Source organism: Mesoplodon mirus (genome assembly GCF_964341445.2).
Source record: "Mesoplodon mirus genome assembly, chromosome: 1".
Lineage (NCBI taxonomy): Eukaryota > Metazoa > Chordata > Mammalia > Artiodactyla > Ziphiidae > Mesoplodon > Mesoplodon mirus.
The window spans coordinates 45,417,271-45,436,612 of record NC_138976.1 but is presented as its reverse complement, the minus strand read 5'-3'; the positions used below and the strand labels follow the sequence as shown (position 1 = coordinate 45,436,612).

Sequence of the window (19,342 nt, the reverse complement as noted above, 5' to 3'; positions counted from 1 at the left end):
TGGGATATAAGTGAATTCTATCTGTTCACTCAGCAGTAAACTTTTTTTTAATTTAACTTCTTTATTGGAGTATAATTGCTTTACAATGTTGCGTTAGTTTCTGCTGTATAACAAAGTGAATCAGCTATACATATACATATATCCCCATATCTCTTCCCTCTTGCATCTCCCTCCCTCCCACCCTCCCTATCCCACCCCTCTAGGCGGTCACAAACCACCTAGCTGATCTCCCTGTGCTCTGCGGCTGCTTCCCACTAGCTATCTGTTTTACATTTGGTAGTGTATATAAGTCCATGCCATTCTCTCACTTCGTCCCAGCTTACCCTTCCCCCTCCCCATGTCCTCAAGTCCATTCTCTACATCTGCGTCTTTATTCCTGTCCTGCCCCTAGGTTCATCAGAACCTTTTTTTTTTTTTTAGATTCCATATATATGTGTTAGCATACGGTATTTGTTTTTCTATTTCTGACTTACTTCACTCTGTATGACAGACTCTAGGTCCATCCACCTCACTACAAATAACTCAATTTCGTTTCTTTTTATGGCTGAGTAATATTCCACTGTATACGTGTGCCACATCTTCTTTATCCATTCATCTGTTGATGGACATTTAGGTTGCTTCCATGTCCTGGCTATTGCAAACAGTGCTGCAGTGAACACTGTGGTACATGACTCTTTTTGAATTATGGTTTTCTCAGGGTATATGCTCAGTAGTGGGATTGCTGGGTCATATGGTAGTTCTATTTTTAGTTTTTTAAGTAAACTTACTTCTTGAATTCGTATTTAATATATATTGAATAACTGCTACTAACTATTGAATGACTGGCATTTAACTCTAAATTATTATTGATATCATGAAAGGATAACTGTTAGGTGCATAAGCTACAGTCACATTGTCTTCAACAGTTAAATCTCGACCTTATGCTTGAGTATACATGATACTGGCAAGGAAATCTGTTGGAGATTGTACACAACCTGCTCTGGCCTTCTTAAAAGTCTTTCTGAAAGGTTTTAAGAGTTAGCCCTGATAATCATGTAGTTAAATGAGAATTTCTTTTCTATGACTTTGAACTATCTTAAAACTATTTGTATACATGTAGTGTTTGTTTAGTTACGGTACAAAAATATCACAGAAAAAATTTTAATCTACTTTTAAGAATCATTGACTTTTACCTACCTACCTTGCTACCTAACCATTGACTTTTACCTACCTACCTTGCTACCTAACCATGAAAAACCAATAAAGGTTTTCCAGTCTCTCTTTTTATGCAGAGACGGATGAAAAAATATCAAAATAACGCAAAATTAGTTGTAGAGATTTTCTTACAAATTTTCTTGAACACACTTCCCCTCTAAAATAAAATGTTGTTGACATCTTTAATTTTGACATTTCAACAGTTAAAACCCTTTGAGAGGTTCCTGGTCTCATTCAACGATGCCCAGGGTATATTTTCCACAAGATAGACGTTTCTTGAGATACACTCCACTGCTCATCAACTTTGCACCTCATTGCTTCCCTAGCAACCTGCAGGGGAGTTTAATTACTTTTTCATTTGATTTTCTGAAGAACCAAAGGGTGATTTTCTGGAATGTGATTTAAAAAAGAAGGTAGCCAAAAAAAGCTATTAAAATCGGACTTTTCCACATTATACCAGGATCAGCTGCCCTGAAAACTAGTCCACTTCTGTGCTCCCAGAGCCATAGTCCACTGGAAGAGCAACCAGATTTGCAGATTTGCAAACACTATCTCCTGAAGGAATCTGACCTCAACCCCTCTGGAGAGCCAAGAAAAGAGAAACCGGTCTTTTCTCGAGTCATCATCTTAATTCACTGGTTCATCAGATAATGAAAAAGCAATTTCAGTCAACTGTGCATTTACATTTATCTCAGTTTACATTTTTCATCTGAAACCATTATTTTGCCCTTGTTTCCAGTTCTGCTTCCCTGAGGTATGAGCTGCCCTCTCTCACCTGTGTGGATAACATCCCTTCTGGAGTGTACAACTGGCCTAAAATCTACTAAACAAAATGGAAATAAAAGCTGAATGGTTGCTTTAAATACAAGTGGTACTAAAGAAGGAGCTGTAATAGGTTATTACAATAATCGGCCTGAGTGGACAAGGAGAACCTCACAAAGCAGCAGTATCTGTTTACCTCCATGTACAGTTTTTGTAGCATTTTCCCGAGACTCAAAGAAAAGAGCATTAAAAATAATCAATAACCAACTATTGGTCTGGGGCCCAAGACCCAGGTGCAAGACTTGCCAGACTTCTGTGGATTCATCTCAGCATAACACCATGCCTACTCTTGGCTAGGTGCATACTTCTCACATGTATTCATAATAATATAAATCCATGTTTTGTGCTTACTTTTCTTTTTCTTTTTATTGGAGTATAATTGCTTTACAATGTTGTGTTAATTTCTGCTGTACAATGAAGTGAATCAGCTATGTGTATACCTATATCCCCTCCCTCTTGGGCCTCTTCTGCATGGGATAATTTCTACAAAGACAATTAGAACTACAGTGTCTACCTTGGGGAACTTTCAAAATGAACGAAAGGGGGCAAGGAGTTAAAATATAAATAAAAATGGAAAAGGAATAAAACCGCCAAAAAAAATTAATTTCAAAACGACGGCAGCACTCCAGCCCTTTGAAGCTCAGGCATCCGGCCCTGAGAAGAATACAAAAGCAGACAAAGTCAGGAGAGAACGAAGAGCAGCCTGTGAGCCCCCTCCTTGGCACAGGACTAACATGCATTCAAAGGGGTTCTGAACACAGTTCTAATACATCTGATCAGTTTGCTTTCTGCGTCTTCAGTAAACAAAGGTACCCAGGAAAGAAGGAAGAACTGACAATAGTAAACCGTCACCTGGCAGCAAGAACAGAAAATGCACACAGGAACTCAAAAAGCCAAACTGAACTACCATCCCCACAAATCCTGGGGATATGCTACACCACAGCCCAGGATGAAACGCAGCTTCATTAATGATGACCCTGAGTTAGCAAGGAGAGCTGAAGTTATTCTGAAAACAGTTATTAAAAGCAAGGCACTGTGTGAGTCCATATGCTTACCAAGAGATGGACTGCCCATCGCGGCATGCTATGTAATAGCCACAAAGTGGAAATGACCCAAATGGCCATGAAAAGTAAAATGGATAAACTGTGATATCTTCACACAATGAATACAGTAGAGAAAATGACAGATCTACAACTACAGGCTCACAAGCATAACGGTGAGTGCAAGAAGCCAAACCTATGTAGTAAGGAAAAAAAACACCCAAGAAATCATGCCTGGGGGTCAGGGAGGGGCTGTGGTGATTAGAAGGAAGCACCGGGGCTTCTAGGTGCGTGCTGTTTCTAGATCTGGACGCCGAATATGAGAGTGTGCCATCTGTGAAGAGTCAGCAAGCCGTATACCAAGCTCCTTGCACTCTTCTGTAGGTGTATTTGTCTCTGAAGAACACGTTCACAAAATATTACACAATATATTCGAGGAAGTATATATTTTTTATCTTCATGGGAAATTCAGTCATGAACACTTCACAATTTGGATTTCATTTCAGAGGCAACCCAAGGCAAAATGTGAAGCACGTGATGTTTATCTTTTCTACCTCAGTTCCACATTCTCTTTCTGGGGCTTTTCTACCTTTTGAATAGCAGCTCCCAACCAAATGTGGCTGCATTCCACGCCCTCAGTTCTCATTTCCTCAGCCGAGTTGAAGACATGCACTAGTCTCCCAGGGATCTTGTTAAAACACAGATGCTTCAGTAGGTCTGTGGTGGGGCCTACAGTCTGCGTTGCTGGAAGAGCTCCCGGGTGTGGCCAGTGTTGCTGGTCTGAGGCCCTGAGCTGCAGAGCCTGAGAAAAGACGTGATTTAAAACCAGCGTTTGCAGAGCTCCTGGGAGCTGAATAATGCCTGTCCTGGGAAACTGAGCATGGAACTCATGGCTTCCTTATGGCTGAGTTTTAGGACCTGTATCTGGTGGAACATTTTGGGCTTCCCTGTGCCTCTCAATTTGCATCCCTGTTAGCTCTACCAACTCAGGGACAAAAACTAGCAGTTGGGGACAGTAAAGTAAGAACCTGTTCCTACTCTAGGGATTTTTGTACAATTTCTCATGAAAACTTCACCTTTGGACTTCTTAGCATAGTGCTTTTCCCACAGCATTTGCAGAAGGGAGGGAGGGAGGGAGAGAGGGAGAGGAGGTAAAGGAAGAAAGGAAGCGAGCAAGCAAGCAGTTAAACTGCCTGGGAAAGTGCAGCAATGTAAAGTGCTGGCGTGACTTGCCAGATGGCTGAGAGGCTGCTTAAATCCAAGATGTCTCTTCCATGAGGGGCTCAGTGTGGAGTTATGGATATTTGGGGGATGAGTGAGGATGTAGGGTGAGAATGGAGGGGTAGACACCAGGGTGAAGAAGCCCTCTTCTCCCAGGGGGCATCTCAGAGCCATGAACACAGGGAGGGTAAGCCTCTTCTTGGCAGATAGAAAAATATTAATAACTTTAAACCACCCCTGAAATTTGATATGTGGTTTTGAAGTGTTTAGGAATTTGGAAGGGGTACAAGGGGAATATAATATATGTATAGGGATTTTTCCAGATTCAAATAAATATTTGAAAAATTTCTGGTGCGTATTTTATAAGCTGGAAGCAATAAAAAATGCTCTCTGATCTAACCAGAACCAATTCGCATAGCATAGGGAATCTCAAAAACAGAGTATCTGGAAAACTTTTTTTAGTAGTTGCGATGGTTAATGTCATGTGTCAGCTTGGCTGGCTGCAGTGCTCAAATATTTGGTCATACACGTCTGGACGTTGCTGTGAAGGTCTTTTGTACATGAGATTAACATTTCAATCAGTTAGACTTCGAGTAAAGCAGATTACCCTGCAGAACATGGGCAGGCCTCATCCAGTGAGTTGAAGACCTTTCAGTGAAGACTGAGCACCCCTAAGGAAGAGGGAATTCTATCAGCCCACTGCCTTGGGGCTCAAACTGCTATATCAGCATTTCCCTGGGTCTCTGGCCTGCTGGCCCACCCTGCAGATTACAGACTTGCCAGCCTCCACAATCGTGTGAGCCTATTCCTTAAAATAAATCCACGCCCCCTCACCTCCACACACGCACACACATGCTCACACACACGCTCACATCTTATTGGCTCTATTTCTCTAACTAACTAACACAGTGGCTTATATCATTGTACTTTTCCTGGGGTTAATCACATAAACAAATGTACCAGCTTCACCATGAATATATGCTAGCACTGCTTAAAACAGTTGAATAAGATTATTCAGCTTACTTGGTTGAATAAATTGAATTCAATAAGAACTGAATTCTTATTCAGTTGCTAAATAAGAACTTTAATTTAAAATATTATTCAACAGAATAGGTCACTTTTTAATGGCCCAAATGCTCACCTACCACATAACATAATTCTCACCAGGGTTCATTAGGATTGTAACAGCCTATCCAACAGATCTGTGGACCTTTGTGGACAGATATTTATTAGCCTGAAGACAGCTCATTCACTGTCATCTTTTAGGAGAGAGGCAATGCACTATCCCTTTTTGACCAATATAAAACCTCCGGACCTGTACACACAGAATCAATCTAACCCTCATTTCTGGCTTTGTGCCTTGCTTTAGCCTCCCATGCATTTTCACTCAAGACTAGTACTGCTCGGACACAGTACATGTTCCTATAGCATCAATTAGCTCATCCCTTAGGTCAGTAGGTGAATGACGCAGAAGTGGAAGTTGCAATTCCCAGCATGTCGATGCTCTGTGCCCAAGTAACAGTCACCAAGTGCAAGCCCATTACCACAGCTGAAGGCAGCCGGCTGCAGGTGAACTCAGTCTGGACACAATGCCCATTCCCCGGGGGCTTCCTCCCAGCACAGACGGTACACATGCGTTGTCTTTGTGCATTCTGTCCTTGTTCCTGTAATCCAGCGGCCACAACCCATGTACCTCCATCCACCAAGTTACCTTCACCTTAAAAAACAAAGTGAAAAATCCTATACTTGCATTAAAACATTTACAGTTTTTCTGTACTGGTACCCTGGACTGTCGTATGTTTCTATTAAGCATCTAATGTGACTTTTTTATTGTGCTAATATCTTATTCAGATTGTTACTGGTTTTTTGAGTATGCTGGTTGCAAAGCTATACAGATATGGAGAGATCAGCCCCATCCCTACTTCTTTGGTCCATATGTCCTTTGTGTGTTTGCAGAACATGAGGTTTGTCTGGAATACATGTGCTGTGTTAGAGTAGAAATGCATGCACTGTAATTCATTCACTGACATCCCCGGGCTAACCATCTCTGCCGGACTGAAGTACAGGCTATGCCAACAGATCCCCAAGGAGGAAAAGAAAACATATTTGCATCACAAACACAAACACTAGTTTATGGCATGTCCATTAGAAAACATGACATATGAACAGCCTAAAACATGGAGTTTCTAAGCAAATGTTGGTTGACTCCTCAGGAATTCGTCCACCTCAGCCAGAGCAGACTGTAACTGTTCTACAGGAGCAAGAATTACGAGGTGACTGGGTCACGCCAGGGGATGCACTGTGCAACCCCCATGCCTAAAGAGATGGGCAACAAGCCAGCGCCGGCTGCCTCAACCTCCCACCACCCCTCCACCTCTGGACCAGGCAGCCACAAGAGGCTCACAGCAGGGGAAACTTCCACCGCTGCAACCAGATTTCAGAATGAGTAACTCATCTGCACTTGTTTTCTATCCAGACATTAAAAAAAACCAACACTCTAGGTCAGAGATACCATTATAACAAAATGGTCACTTGAGCATGCTCCATAATTGTAATGATCGTGAGGGGGTATCATGGCTGAACATGCCCATAAAATGCCCCCCAAAAATTGAAATTGAAGAGAGCGGTTGCCTTCAGTGTGTATATGGTGGGAGGGAGCTCTCAGAAGGTATCATTATTTCGAGTGTTTCTGCTTGGTCACCTGAAAACGACAGGTGTGAATACATTTAAAGGACAAACCTTGACAGAGCCTGTATTTGGGACTGATCCAAAAAGGTATGAGACACAGAGCTTGTAGCTATCCCAATTTCTTATCTCTGTAAAAAAGAAATTTTGTATTCCATATGTCTGCTTTTCTTGTGGTTAAGAAGCATATAACATGAAATCTCTATTCTTTTTTTTTTTTTTTTTTTTTTTGCAGTATGCGGGCCTCTCACTGCTGTGGCCTCTCCTGTTGCAGAGCACAGGCTCCGGACGCGCAGGCTCAGCGGCCATGGCTCACGGGCCCAGCCACTCCGCGGCATGTAGGATCTTCCTGGACCGGGGCACGAACCCGTGTCCCCTGCATCGGCAGGTGGATTCTCAACCACTGCGCCACCAGGGAAGCCCGAAATCTCTATTCTTAACAAACTCTTAAGTGTATGGTATTGTTGCCTACATGCACCTTATTGTGCATATCTCTAGAGCTTTTTCATGTTGAACGACTGAAGCTCTATAACCCACTGAACTGCAACTCTTCATTTCCCAATCACCGAGCCCCTGGCAACCACCATTCAACTTTCTAAGAGTTGACTACTTTAGATACCTCATATAAGTGGAATTATACATTATTTGTCCTTCTGTGACTGGCTTGTTTCACTTAGCATAATGTCCTCAGGTCCATCTGTGTTGTCACATACTACAGAAATTCCTTCTTTTTGTATAGCTGAGTAATATTCCATTGTATGTATATACCACACTTTCTTTATTCGTTCATCTATCAATGGACACTTGAGCTGTTTCCACCTCTTGGCTATTGTGACTAGTGCTGCAATGATCACAGGAGTGCAGGTATCTCTTCTAGATCCTGATTTCATTTTTTTGGATATACATGCAGAAGTGGGATTGCTGGATCTATGATAATTCTATTTTTAATTTTTTGAGGAGCCTCTATACCATTTTCCATAGTGGCTGCACCAATTTACATTCCCACCAACAGTGTACAAGGGTCCCAATTTCTCCACATTCTAACTAGCAATTGTTACTTTCTGTGTTTTTGATAACAGCCATCCTAACAGGTATGAGGCAATATTCCATTATGCTTTTGATCTGCATTTCTCTGATGATTAGTGATGAGCATCTTTTCATCCCCATAAAATTTTTTTTGACTGAAGGACAAAACATTCCAATAATGAAAGGAAATACCACTGTGGTACCAGAAAATATAACCTCTCATCACTAAATTCCCTTATTTTTATTTCATTCCTTTTTTTTTTACATATCTTAAAACTGTGACAAATACTTTCAGCTTCAAATGAAGAGAAAGAAAGACATCAGGGTAAAAGGTGTTCTGGACATCTCAATGCTTTGAGAGCTCAGCCCTCCTCCTCCAAGGACACACCATCAGGGCAGCAAATCTGGAGGCAGTAAATACTGTACAGCAACATCTGTTAAGCCTGAACAAGGTAACTCAGGAAACTACAAGAACACCCAAGAGCAAAAAAGAGAGTAAAGACAGACTATCTTTGGGTCAAACTACTATCCCACAAACTTGGAAGGGGAAGAAGTAGCATGATTAAAATTCTAAGTTAGGGTACCATGGAACCACATGTTCACATCAACATGAACCTTCAAAGCAAGATCACGCCTGACACTTGAATTTACTAGGGCACATTCTCAGGTAGGAAACAGGGGTTGCAAACTGGAAAAAGTATCTTTCCCGCCTCTGTGCTTTGTCCTTCATGGAATATGCAAAACTGGAGATTCCTACTTAAAATCTGGATTTTTCACCATCCTTTATAAGTTGGCGTCGCTGGCAACACTGGGCCGATGTCTTGCATGGCAGCATCTGTCCGTCCCCCCAGCATATGAAGCAGAGGCTGCTACTGGGCCCCAACTCCACTCCACCAGGTCTATGTTACCTGCCTGGCCCCGGAGGCTTCAAAGTTTGTGAGCCCCCCTCCATTACATCAGTCACAGCCCACAGGGTGGTAAGAGGAGGGAACGTGGAGATAATTTGACAGGGCCTAGAGTCTCTCTTGCTGGAACTGTGACACCACCACACAACATAAATGGAGATAACTGCTCTACTGAAGAGAGGAAGAAACTCCCTGAATTTAGTTTGTCCACTTGATTTTTCTTTTTTTTTTAAAATTAATGCCTTTATTATTATTTTTAACATCTTTATTGGAGTATAATTGCTTTACATTGTTTAGTTTCTGCTGTAAAACAAAGTGAATCAGCTATATGTATACTTATATCCCCATATCCCCTTCCTCTTGTGTCTCCCTCCCTATCCCACCCCTCTAGGTGGTCACAAAGCACCAAGCTGATCTCCCTGTGCTATGCGGCTGCTTCCCACTAGCTATCTATTTTACATTTGGTAATATATATAAGTCCATGCCACTCTCTCACTTCGTCCCAGCTTACCCTTCCTGCCCCCGTGTCCTTAAGTCCATTCCCTATGTCTGCGTCTTTATTCCTGTCCTGCCCCTAGGTTCATCAGAACCATTTTTTTTTAGATTCCATATATATGTGTTAGCATACGGTATTTGTTTTTCTTTCTGATTTACTTCACTCTGTATGATAGACTCTAGGTCCATCCACCTCACTACAAATAACCCAATTTCGTTTCTTTTTATGGCTGAGTAATATTCCATTGTATACATGTGCCACATCTTCTTTATCCATTCATCTGTCAATTTGGTCTGCTTGATTTCTGACCCCCAGTGAAAGCGGGACCCAGACCACCCACCTTGTGATTATTCCCGTTCATTACTCTCACTGGTGCCATCACCTCTGGAGAGAGAGAAACTGTCTAAGAAACTTTTGATTTTTGACTGGATATCATTTTAAAGCACCCCATTCCTGGTGCGGTCCCAGGCACACATGGATTAAAAAAAAAGTTTTTTAAATGAAGGAGTGAATGAATGACATAGGAAAAAGGCAAGAAGAGTTTCCTCTGTGGGCAAATAACAAAAATGATCCTTAAGACTGGGAACAATTTAAGATGAACTTATTCCACAATATCATGCCCTCGATTTAAATGACGGACGAGATCGATAAGCAATGAAAAATAGAGAAACTAATGTTTTCAATCTTATACAGTTCTTGAGGATTTCAAGTCCTTTTAGAACAGTATTTCTCACACTTGATAAACATGTAGACCTTATTAAAGAAAATATCTCCTATGGCTTCCAGAGTTGATGTAAATATTGTTTATATTATGTCACTTAACTATAAACAAACATAAACCAGATATAAACCCCTTATACTTATAGCTCCCAGACATTTATGTGACCAACACACATTTGAAAAATCAGTGGAATGAGAATTAGCAACATTCATTTAAACTGACAAGGGATGCACTTCTACTGAAACTACACCCCCATAGCCAGTGTCAGTATGGTCCTGGCAGCTTGTGTGCTGCGCTTTCCAGCCACACTTACAGGATCAAAACCCCACTCCCTGATCACTTTTCCATTGAGGACACAGACAACCCAACACCCTGTGCTGTTGGTCACGTTCAATTTACATGGACACATCATTTGCACCAAGTCCACTGTTGTGCCTTCCTCATCAGCCCATGACAAGGAACAGATGCCATACAATCTTAAACACAGAGGCAGGTTTTGAAACAGTGTAGCCAAATCTGTCATGTAAGAGTCATCCAGGTGATTCCAAATGTGCTCAAATTAATTTGTTTTATATTATCATATAATAACATAAAATGAAAACATAAATGTTTAGTCTTCTAAGATTGCCAAGCATACACATAAAGACTGAGAAACACTCCTGACGTGAAATGTCCATAGTCTGGAGATGTGCTCTGAGGTATTTTTCTGCATTTATTATACTGCATCTCAGGTCCTTCACATGTCAGAAACTCCTAGGTATTTAAAAACGTGAGACGGGGCTTCCCTGGTGGCGCAGTGGTTGAGAATCTGCCTGCTAATGCAGGGGACACGGGTTCGAGACCTGGTCTGGGAGGATCCCACATGCCGTGGAGCGGCTAGGCCTGTGGGCCACAACTACTGAGCCTGCACGTCTGGAGCCTGTGCTCCGCAATAAGAGAGGCCGCGATAGTAAGAGGCCCGTGCACCACGATGAAGAGTGGCCCCCGCTTGCCACAACTGGAGAAAGCCCTCGCACAGAAATGAAGACCCAACACAGCAAAAATAAATAAATTAATTAATAAACTCCTACCCCCAACATCTTCTTAAAAAAAAAACAACAACAACAAAAACGTGAGACAAGGAGCTCCTTGAAGGTCAGGTCTACGAAGGAGTCTCTCTAGTGCCTGGGACACTGGCAGGCACATGAATACCGAGGGAATTAGAGAAAGAATGAAAGAAACATGTCTGAGCTACTGCATCTATATGTCTTGTTTTTATAAGACATATAGACTAAGGCCTTAAGGGCTAAAATTCACTTTTCTCTTTTTATAATTACTCTGACAAAGGCAATTATAATTTGGAAGACCCCAAATATTTACCAGTTGAAGCAGTGAAACTTTTTTTTTGAGGAATTAGTATCAAAGAAATCATACGTGTCATTCCATCATTACAGCTTTCCTCTGGGAAACAGTGTTTACTTTCCATTTTACAACCTGATATGAGACTAACAGAGTCAGATAGGAGCAGCCCAAATACCCACAATAAATACTCTCTTCCCATTTCTTCCCTCCAACGATATACTGCTGTCAGGTGCAACTAAGCTTTCACAAGCTACACATGAAGCAAGAAAGTAAACTGTATATCCTCTTAGGAGAAAAAAGCAGACATTTGAATCACCTCAGCATCCTAACCTCCCCCATCATCAAAGGCTCTCTTCTCCGCCATCAGCCTCTAAGCTTCCATTCAAGGCAGATCAGCCCGATTCAGCTACTTCCATTTTACAAATGAAATAAAATCATGTAATCTGGGAAGAAATCAAGAAACAGGTTTTACAAGCTCAAAGTGACCATGTATTTGAACAGTGATTCCGGAGAGAAGTAAATGAAAACTTCAGGCAAAAAGACAAGCTAGAGAAGAGTCTGTGGTCCTTGGAGGGAAGTCTTCCAATGACACCCCATCTTAAGCCTTTTTCTTTTTACCCATACCATAAGGGCTGAGTAAACAATCTCTCACCAAAACCTGCCAGCAGAGCTCTGAACAATCAGTGAGATCTGAGGGTCAGAGCAGGCCACTGTCTGTATGGCCAAAACTGGCAGTCCTCTAAGGATGGAAGGCCAGAATACCTTTCTGGGGCCAGGAGGCCAAAAAGAAATTACTACCTCGAGATGAAATTCAAATATCAGAACCAGAAGGGGCCACCACCAGCAACCAGAGCTCATAAAAAAATAAGCCATACAGAGACTCCTGCTGGGCCCAGGAGCAAGGTTTGGATGGTTCAAGGAAGAGCTGTGCTTTAAATGGACAGGTGTCTCCCACTCAGCAGTAGCGTAATGACACATAATTGTGATAGAGGATATACTGAAGAGGAAAAACAAAAAGCAACAGACCAGAAACAGTTAGAAAATAAAGATATATATAATCTATATATAGAGATAGAGACATATAAAGATATACATACACACACACACACACACACATATATATATCCCCAGTTCTGAATGCAGAAGAGGCAGGAAATCTCTGGAGAGCCTGTGGCTAGCATGCTGATAGGCCTCAAAGCCAGTGCCAAAGGTAAGCATCACACACAGTCAAAAACATCTTTGAACCTCTTCCAGGACTGAAGTCCAACCCACTATGGTGTCTCAAGGCTGGAACCAATCTTTATCTCCTTGGATGAGCAGCAGATATAACTGGCAATATGCATGAAAAAAATATACTTGTCTTCAAACATTAAAAACACAGTCCAAAGCACCAAGATGCTCACATGTGGAAAATACTCAAGAGCTGAGATCAAACAGAGAAGAGCTGATTTAACTCTCGCATCCCAAGCTGTCTCAGGGCCATACCCTCACTGAGTGGGAAGAGAGGGGAAACTGAGGCACTGTCTAATCAATCAGTCTCTCTGTCTGCTTGTCTTCTGCCTCCTCTCACCCTGTCCCCCTCTCACTCCGTGTCTCCAGCCCTCTCTGTGTTTACCTCTCTCTTTGCGTCCATCTTTCCTCTCCCTTTCCCATCCTGCCAAGCACCATGTCATGAAGGTGAAGCGGGCTTATGAAGCAACTGCACTATTACAAGAAGACGATCAGAGGCAAAAGCCCTAAAGTGGACCCCAAGAAAGGGAAATGTAAAGGAGTCCCTGACCATGAAACTATGCCTCTGCCTACTTGTAGCTTCGTGTTTTTTTAAAACGTCCTAGTTAAGTGGGATTGGTGTCACCTGTTGCTTTTCCTCTCCATTTTAGACATCATCTTCTTAGTTACATGGACGTGCCGAAGTAAACCTTTTTGACAATCCATATAAAAGTTCACACGTGGGTAGTTTTGGTTCTTCTCAATTAAATTTCCTGTTTCTAAGTTATTCAACAGAAGACTCTTCTTCAACGTTGTGTGTGTAGAAAGGGCACAAATCATGTGAAACAGCTTGACCACACAGGTCTGATTTTGGTGCCTGAACAAATCCCGCCCCAGCCCTGTCTGGCAGGTCCCCAATCACGCTAACCCCTGTTACACCAGAGGCACCCACCCACCCTGGGCCTAATCTGGTTATTGTGGCAAAACTGGTGCCCATTCACAAGTCCGCTGTGGTTCTGGTGCCAGCTGGACCCTCGTGTTTCTGTTTGTGAGAACGTGGGTTCTAAGTTAAAGTGAATCAGTCCACAGATGACACTCAATCACTACAAATGGAATTGAGAACATTCTGAAAGCTTCCACTCTGACTAGAGGAGAGAGGTGAATTCCTGTCATGACCCCGCCTCAGTCGAATGCTCAATGCACACACACACAGACACACACACCCTATATCCTTCTCTCCTTGCCAATCTCGGAAGACACTAGCTCTCACCAGAATGTGAAAATATAGGGACGGAACCAACAAGAGAAATGAAGAGAATGCATGCAGCATGAACTAACTGCATTCTCAGTATATGAAGCAGGGAATCAAAGAACATTCAGCAAATATTTGAGTACATTTATTGAGTACCTACTGGATACAAACCTCCCTTTCACCAAGATAATGCCCCTGACACCAGAAACTGGCTTCACTAGGTAATTACACTCTGCTCTCTGTTTCTCCCCAGACATTCTCTTCCCACTTCATGGATTTTTCTTGGCCTGATACAATCCTCCTTCCGGAATTCTCTTACGTAACTACACTGCCTTGCCCATTCTGGTTTCACCTGCTGGCTGACCTAGTTCCAGCTTACTGGAACTAGTGGTAACGGCCCATCCTGACCCTCTGGACCATTTACACCTGCCCAGCTCAGGTTAACAGTGTCACATGACGGGACACTCCCCTCCCCAACCTTTAAGGAAAGGAGTCCCTCAGTTTCTAAGAGAAGACCAACTTGAGAATTTAACACACCACCCAGAGACCATTTTTATTCTTTCACAGTGCAAGATTATTTTCTCTCTAATATTACAATTATTGATGACTGAGGACTTTAACCCAAATTTGTTTAATATTTTGATCTAAGAGTTTGAATGATCTTTGAAATGGAAATCACTACCACGTTTTGCCTTTGCAGGCACCAAACATTCCTATATCTGATATCTGTTCTGCTTAAACTGTACACAAATACCCCCCTAGGATAGGCATGGGACAGGGTGCCACCTGGGGGAAGATGGAGTGCCAGGTGGGAAACTAAGGAACCAGATGAAATGGCACACCTTCCCAGAGAGACAATTTTCCCCCTGGAAGAATATATAATATTTTATGTTAAACCAAGCCCCAGTATATTATAAAGTGAACATGACTTCTTTTTTTTTAAGGTAAAAACTCAAGAATTCAAAGAAAGTTCCTGCTTGCAGGCAGTCTATTGGGTTATGTCCACAATACACGGAGTTTCCTGCAAATAACTCTCCTGCCTTTACATGTTCTCTGAGGAAATTTTTGAGAAATATTTCACCCACACTATGAACTTTTGAGGGCATGAACCACATCTCCTCCTTCTCTTTGTCTCCAAGTACCTAGGACAGTACCTAAGACAGTGGCACAAAACAGGCACTCAACGTTTGCAGAATTAATTTGGCTGAAATAATGGCAATGACATTGTCAATAACGAAAGATTTTTATCACATTTGAATGGGAGGAAGGGAAGATGAACAGCTGTATGAGGAAGTAGAATAGAAGCAACCCAATTTACCAAAACAGCTAATGGCTGCCATAGTAACAATCAGGTGAAGCAATTCAGTTTAGTTCTTTTCCACTTGAACGAGTACAGGAAGGCAAATATTGTACTTGTTAATCTCGCAGAAGACGGGGGTGGGGCTTAGGACACAAGTCTACCAGGTGACGCTGGTGCCATTATATTTAATAACATCTCAAGAGTCGGAAAGGCATCGTGATAATAATAATGTCACCAATAATATTAAGACCTGGTTGTATGCTGATCCTAAGAAGGTCACTTTCATCATTTAAAGGTTAAGTGTCAAATATTGGCTGCTGAGACTTAGCAACTCTGAAAAGTAGTTCAGTGTGTGTGTGTGTGTGTGTGTATGTGTATGTGTGTGTGTATAAAATACGGTGTGGTCTTACCTTTTCTTATTCTTAATATTGTTACCTTTTTATTTTTTTTTCTTCTTTTTTTTTTTTTTTTTTTTTTTTTTTTTTGCGGTATGCGGGCCTCTCACTGTTGTGGCCTCTCCCGTTGCGGAGCACAGGCTCCGGACGCGCAGGCCCAGCGGCCATGGCTCACGGGCCCAGCCGCTCCGCGGCACATGGGATCCTCCCAGACCGGGGCACAAACCCGCATCCCCTGCATCGGCAGGCGGACTCTCAACCACTGCGCCACCAGGGAGGCCCTGTTACCTTTTTAAACTAGCTGGACCCAAACAAAGTTACAGATGAAAGATGATTCAAAGTATATGGCTTATAGCAAAGTTAAAATTTTTCTACTTCCCTGATGGAGACACTGCATTTTCACTCATTTGTCAATAACAGAAAAGATGGGTATCACGCCCACTTTCTCTACACAATCTCTCTTATACTGCAGTGAGTAACCTTCTACGCCCAGTATTCCTGAACTTTCCAAACAGGAGGGAGAAGCTGGGCGGAGGAGGAAGTGAGGATTCCCAGCCCTGCAGGTCTAAGCGGTGAATGCGTGAGCCAGGCCACTGCTGCCTTCCAGGGCTATTTCCTTTTCTGAGTCTTATGTCTCAGATATGTGAACTGCCAAGCAAAATGTTCAGATCTTCCTAATAATGACAACCAGAGATGCATAAAATTTCAATGAAAATCCAGAGAGCAGAAAAACATTTTACAGTATTAAGATGTTTGTAGCGCCTGAGGAAGAAGTGAAAATAGCTCAAGACATACCATGACTCTAGGCAGAGATAGATGCAAATTAATCTCAATAAAACCTGAATATCTTTCCCACCATGCCCCAAACCTGCAGGCATCCCCTTTCCCCCTGAGAATTAAGTAACTTGATACTATGTTATTTCTGTCGCAGACACAAGAGTGAGAGTTTACTGTATGATTTTATTCTGTGGTATAAAAAGTGAGAGTTTTTAAGTTCACAACATCTGGGATCAAATGCTGCTCTTTTAGTAACTGGGCAAGTCCCTTAACGTCTTTAGGTCTAAATTTCTCCATTAATCACAGATAAGAACGTCCACCCCCGAGGTTATTCTGAGTATTAAACGAATTAACCTGTAAAATGCCTAGCACATAGTAGGCATTGGTGAATCTTTGTGTGCAGCAATATAAATGCGCAACAATGTCTTGTTTTCTACGTAGTAGCAGGAAAACAACAAACACAAAAACCACCATAGAGAATGGCAAATTGGCTAGCGGCCCGGGTCACCGAGCATTGCTGCTCCGGGTGCAGCCTGGAGGCCAGGAGTAGGAGGTGATGTAATCAAGTCTCTGAGGTTCGGGGAGCGCTCCTAAACCAGCGTCCCGGAACAATCTCCGGACGCTGTGGATTTCACTCTGGCTTGTGAAACTGAGAAATGAGCAAGTGAAACTTTCTCCCCGAACTGTGACTCGGAACGCATTCCTTTTCCTTAACTCTAGGAGATCCCGTCTTGGAAGAGTTAAAAGTGCGTCGGTGGAGAGCTAGTGGGAAGCAGCCGCATAGCACAGGTAGATCAGCTCGGTGCTGTGTGACCACCTGGAGGGGTGGGATAGGGAGGGTGGGAGGGAGGGAGACGCAAGAGGGAGGAGATGTGGGAACATATGTATATGTATAGCTGATTCACTTTGTTATAGAGCAGAAACTAACACACCATTGTAAAGCAATTATACTCCAATAAAGATAAAAAAAAAAAGGACCCTGGTTGGAGCTTTGTGACCACCTAGAGGGGTGGGATGGGGAGTGTGGGAGGGAGACGCAAGCGGGAGGAGATATGGGGATGTATGTATACATATAGCTGATTCACTTTGTTATAAAGCGGAAACTAACACACTATTGTAAAGCAATTATACTCTAATAAAGATGTTTTTAAAAAAGTGCGTCGGTGAATGGAGGAAAGCGATAGAGACAGAGAGACAGAGAGAGACAGAGAGACAGACAGAGAGAGAGAGACAGAGAGAGAGAGACAGAGGGGGGGGTCCACTGGGTCTGCACACTCCGAGTGTAAGAGGGAGAGATGGCAGCGTCCCAGGGAGGTAACACCACCACCACCTTCCGCTCTGCAAACCACACACGCACCTGGGGATGAACTTGACCTCGTCCCCGAGTCGCGCCTGGAAGTCCTGCCAAGCCTGGCCCGGGCTCGCCGAGTCCCAGTGGGCGGCCAGTGCCGCCGCCGCGTCCTCGTCGCCCTCGTCCTCCTGGCTGTCCCCGGGGTCGGACCCCACCAGGGCCGCAGTGAACGCGGGCTCCCGCGGCCCCCGGCCCCAGCGCCGTCTCCCGCGGTGGGCCCCGCGGAAGCCGCGCGCGAACTCCTGGAAGGTGATGGCGCCGTCGCGGTCGGCGTCGAGCCGCTGGAACACGGCCTCGGCGTCGGCCGGCCGCACGCGCAGCTCCGCGCACAGCGCGCTGAACTCCTCGCGCTCCAGGCGCCCCGAGCGGTTCGCGTCGCAGGCGGCGAAGACGGAGCGCAGCCGGGCCAGCTCCTCCAGGTCCCCGTCCGGCTCCATCCCGCCTGTCGGGGGCGACCGAGAGGGCTCCGGGCCGCGCGGGCCACTCGGGCAGCGGTGACAGCGGCTAGTCCGAGGCCACCTGCTGCCGCCGGGGGCTGCGGCGAGTTCGGCGAGTCAAGCAGGTTAGGCCGCTGGCGGGAACGTCGGGGCGGGGCGAAGCGCCTGGGTGGGTCGGGACGGCGCGCTCCCAGAGGCTCCGCGCGCGGACCCTGGCCGGGCTCAGCCCCAGAGCGGTGCGAGCGCGCCCCTGGCCCCGCGCACCGCAGCAGCGCCCGCCGCGATTGAGCGCCCGGCGCGGCCTCACGCACTTGCCCAGCGAGGCCCGGCTCCGCCCAGCCTGGGAGGAGGAGCGCCCCGCTCCGGTTCCCACGCCTTCGAGAGTCCGGCTGTGCTTTCCGTGCTGGCCTCTGGAACCTGTGTTTGGGGCTCCTGGAGTTGGGGAGGCCGGCCGGAACTGGGGGTGAGACAGAAGCGTTGCCAGGCCCTTCGGCATAAACAGTGTGTGCTCGGGTAAATCGAGAGCTGGTATGAGAAGCTAACTCACTGGATAGAGAGGGGAAAGGAAGGCAGGGGTAGGATTCCAAATTGGTTAACGTTATGTGTATTTTATTATTTTCTGATTCCGGAAAATTGGTAAACTTCCGTGTATACAAGTTTTCTTACAAACCAAAGTATGAGATTTACCAGAAGACCTCATTCTCTGATTTTACTGGCTTTCTTTAATGCATGTCCCTCCAACGTTAAGGTTAAGTTAATGCACAGTAGGAATCACATAGATCTTCCAGATGCTCAAATCCAAATAATTTTTCTCGGTCCTTGTCTCCTCAACCTGAGAAAAAATTAATAACCAAAATCCTTGGCAGGCAGCAATATTTAAACAAGGACTGAGGTAGCTTTTTTTCCCCTTTCAACCAATCTTATGGAAATTATGCAGATGTATGTTACCCTTTGATCTTAAACATTTATTTCAACAATGCTATTGTTTAATATTGGCTGCTTCATGGGTATAAGATCTTTAAAATTCATCCATTTTCATCCTTTAAAAAAATCTTGTCTTATTTCCAAGAGACCCTCACTCTGTCATGATTTATGTATATGTTCCCTTTGGTGATTCTCATAGCCTGTGAAAATGCATTTGGGTTATTTTTACTTTATTCACGTCAATCT

At 43.9% G+C, this 19,342-nt stretch overlaps 1 protein-coding gene across 1 annotated transcript in view; it reads right to left on the bottom strand.

The window, feature by feature from the left end:
- RASEF (RAS and EF-hand domain containing) overlaps positions 1–18,172 on the bottom strand; it is a gene marked incomplete at its 5' end in the record, with an annotated part of 85,630 nt that extends 67,458 nt beyond the window's left edge. Inside the window, one exon of the mRNA XM_082611268.1 lies at positions 17,742–18,172. Within this exon, the coding sequence (XP_082467394.1) occupies positions 17,742–18,172 (431 nt within the window). The remainder of the gene's footprint in view (positions 1–17,741) is intronic.
- Between the last annotated feature and the right edge of the window lie 1,170 nt (positions 18,173–19,342).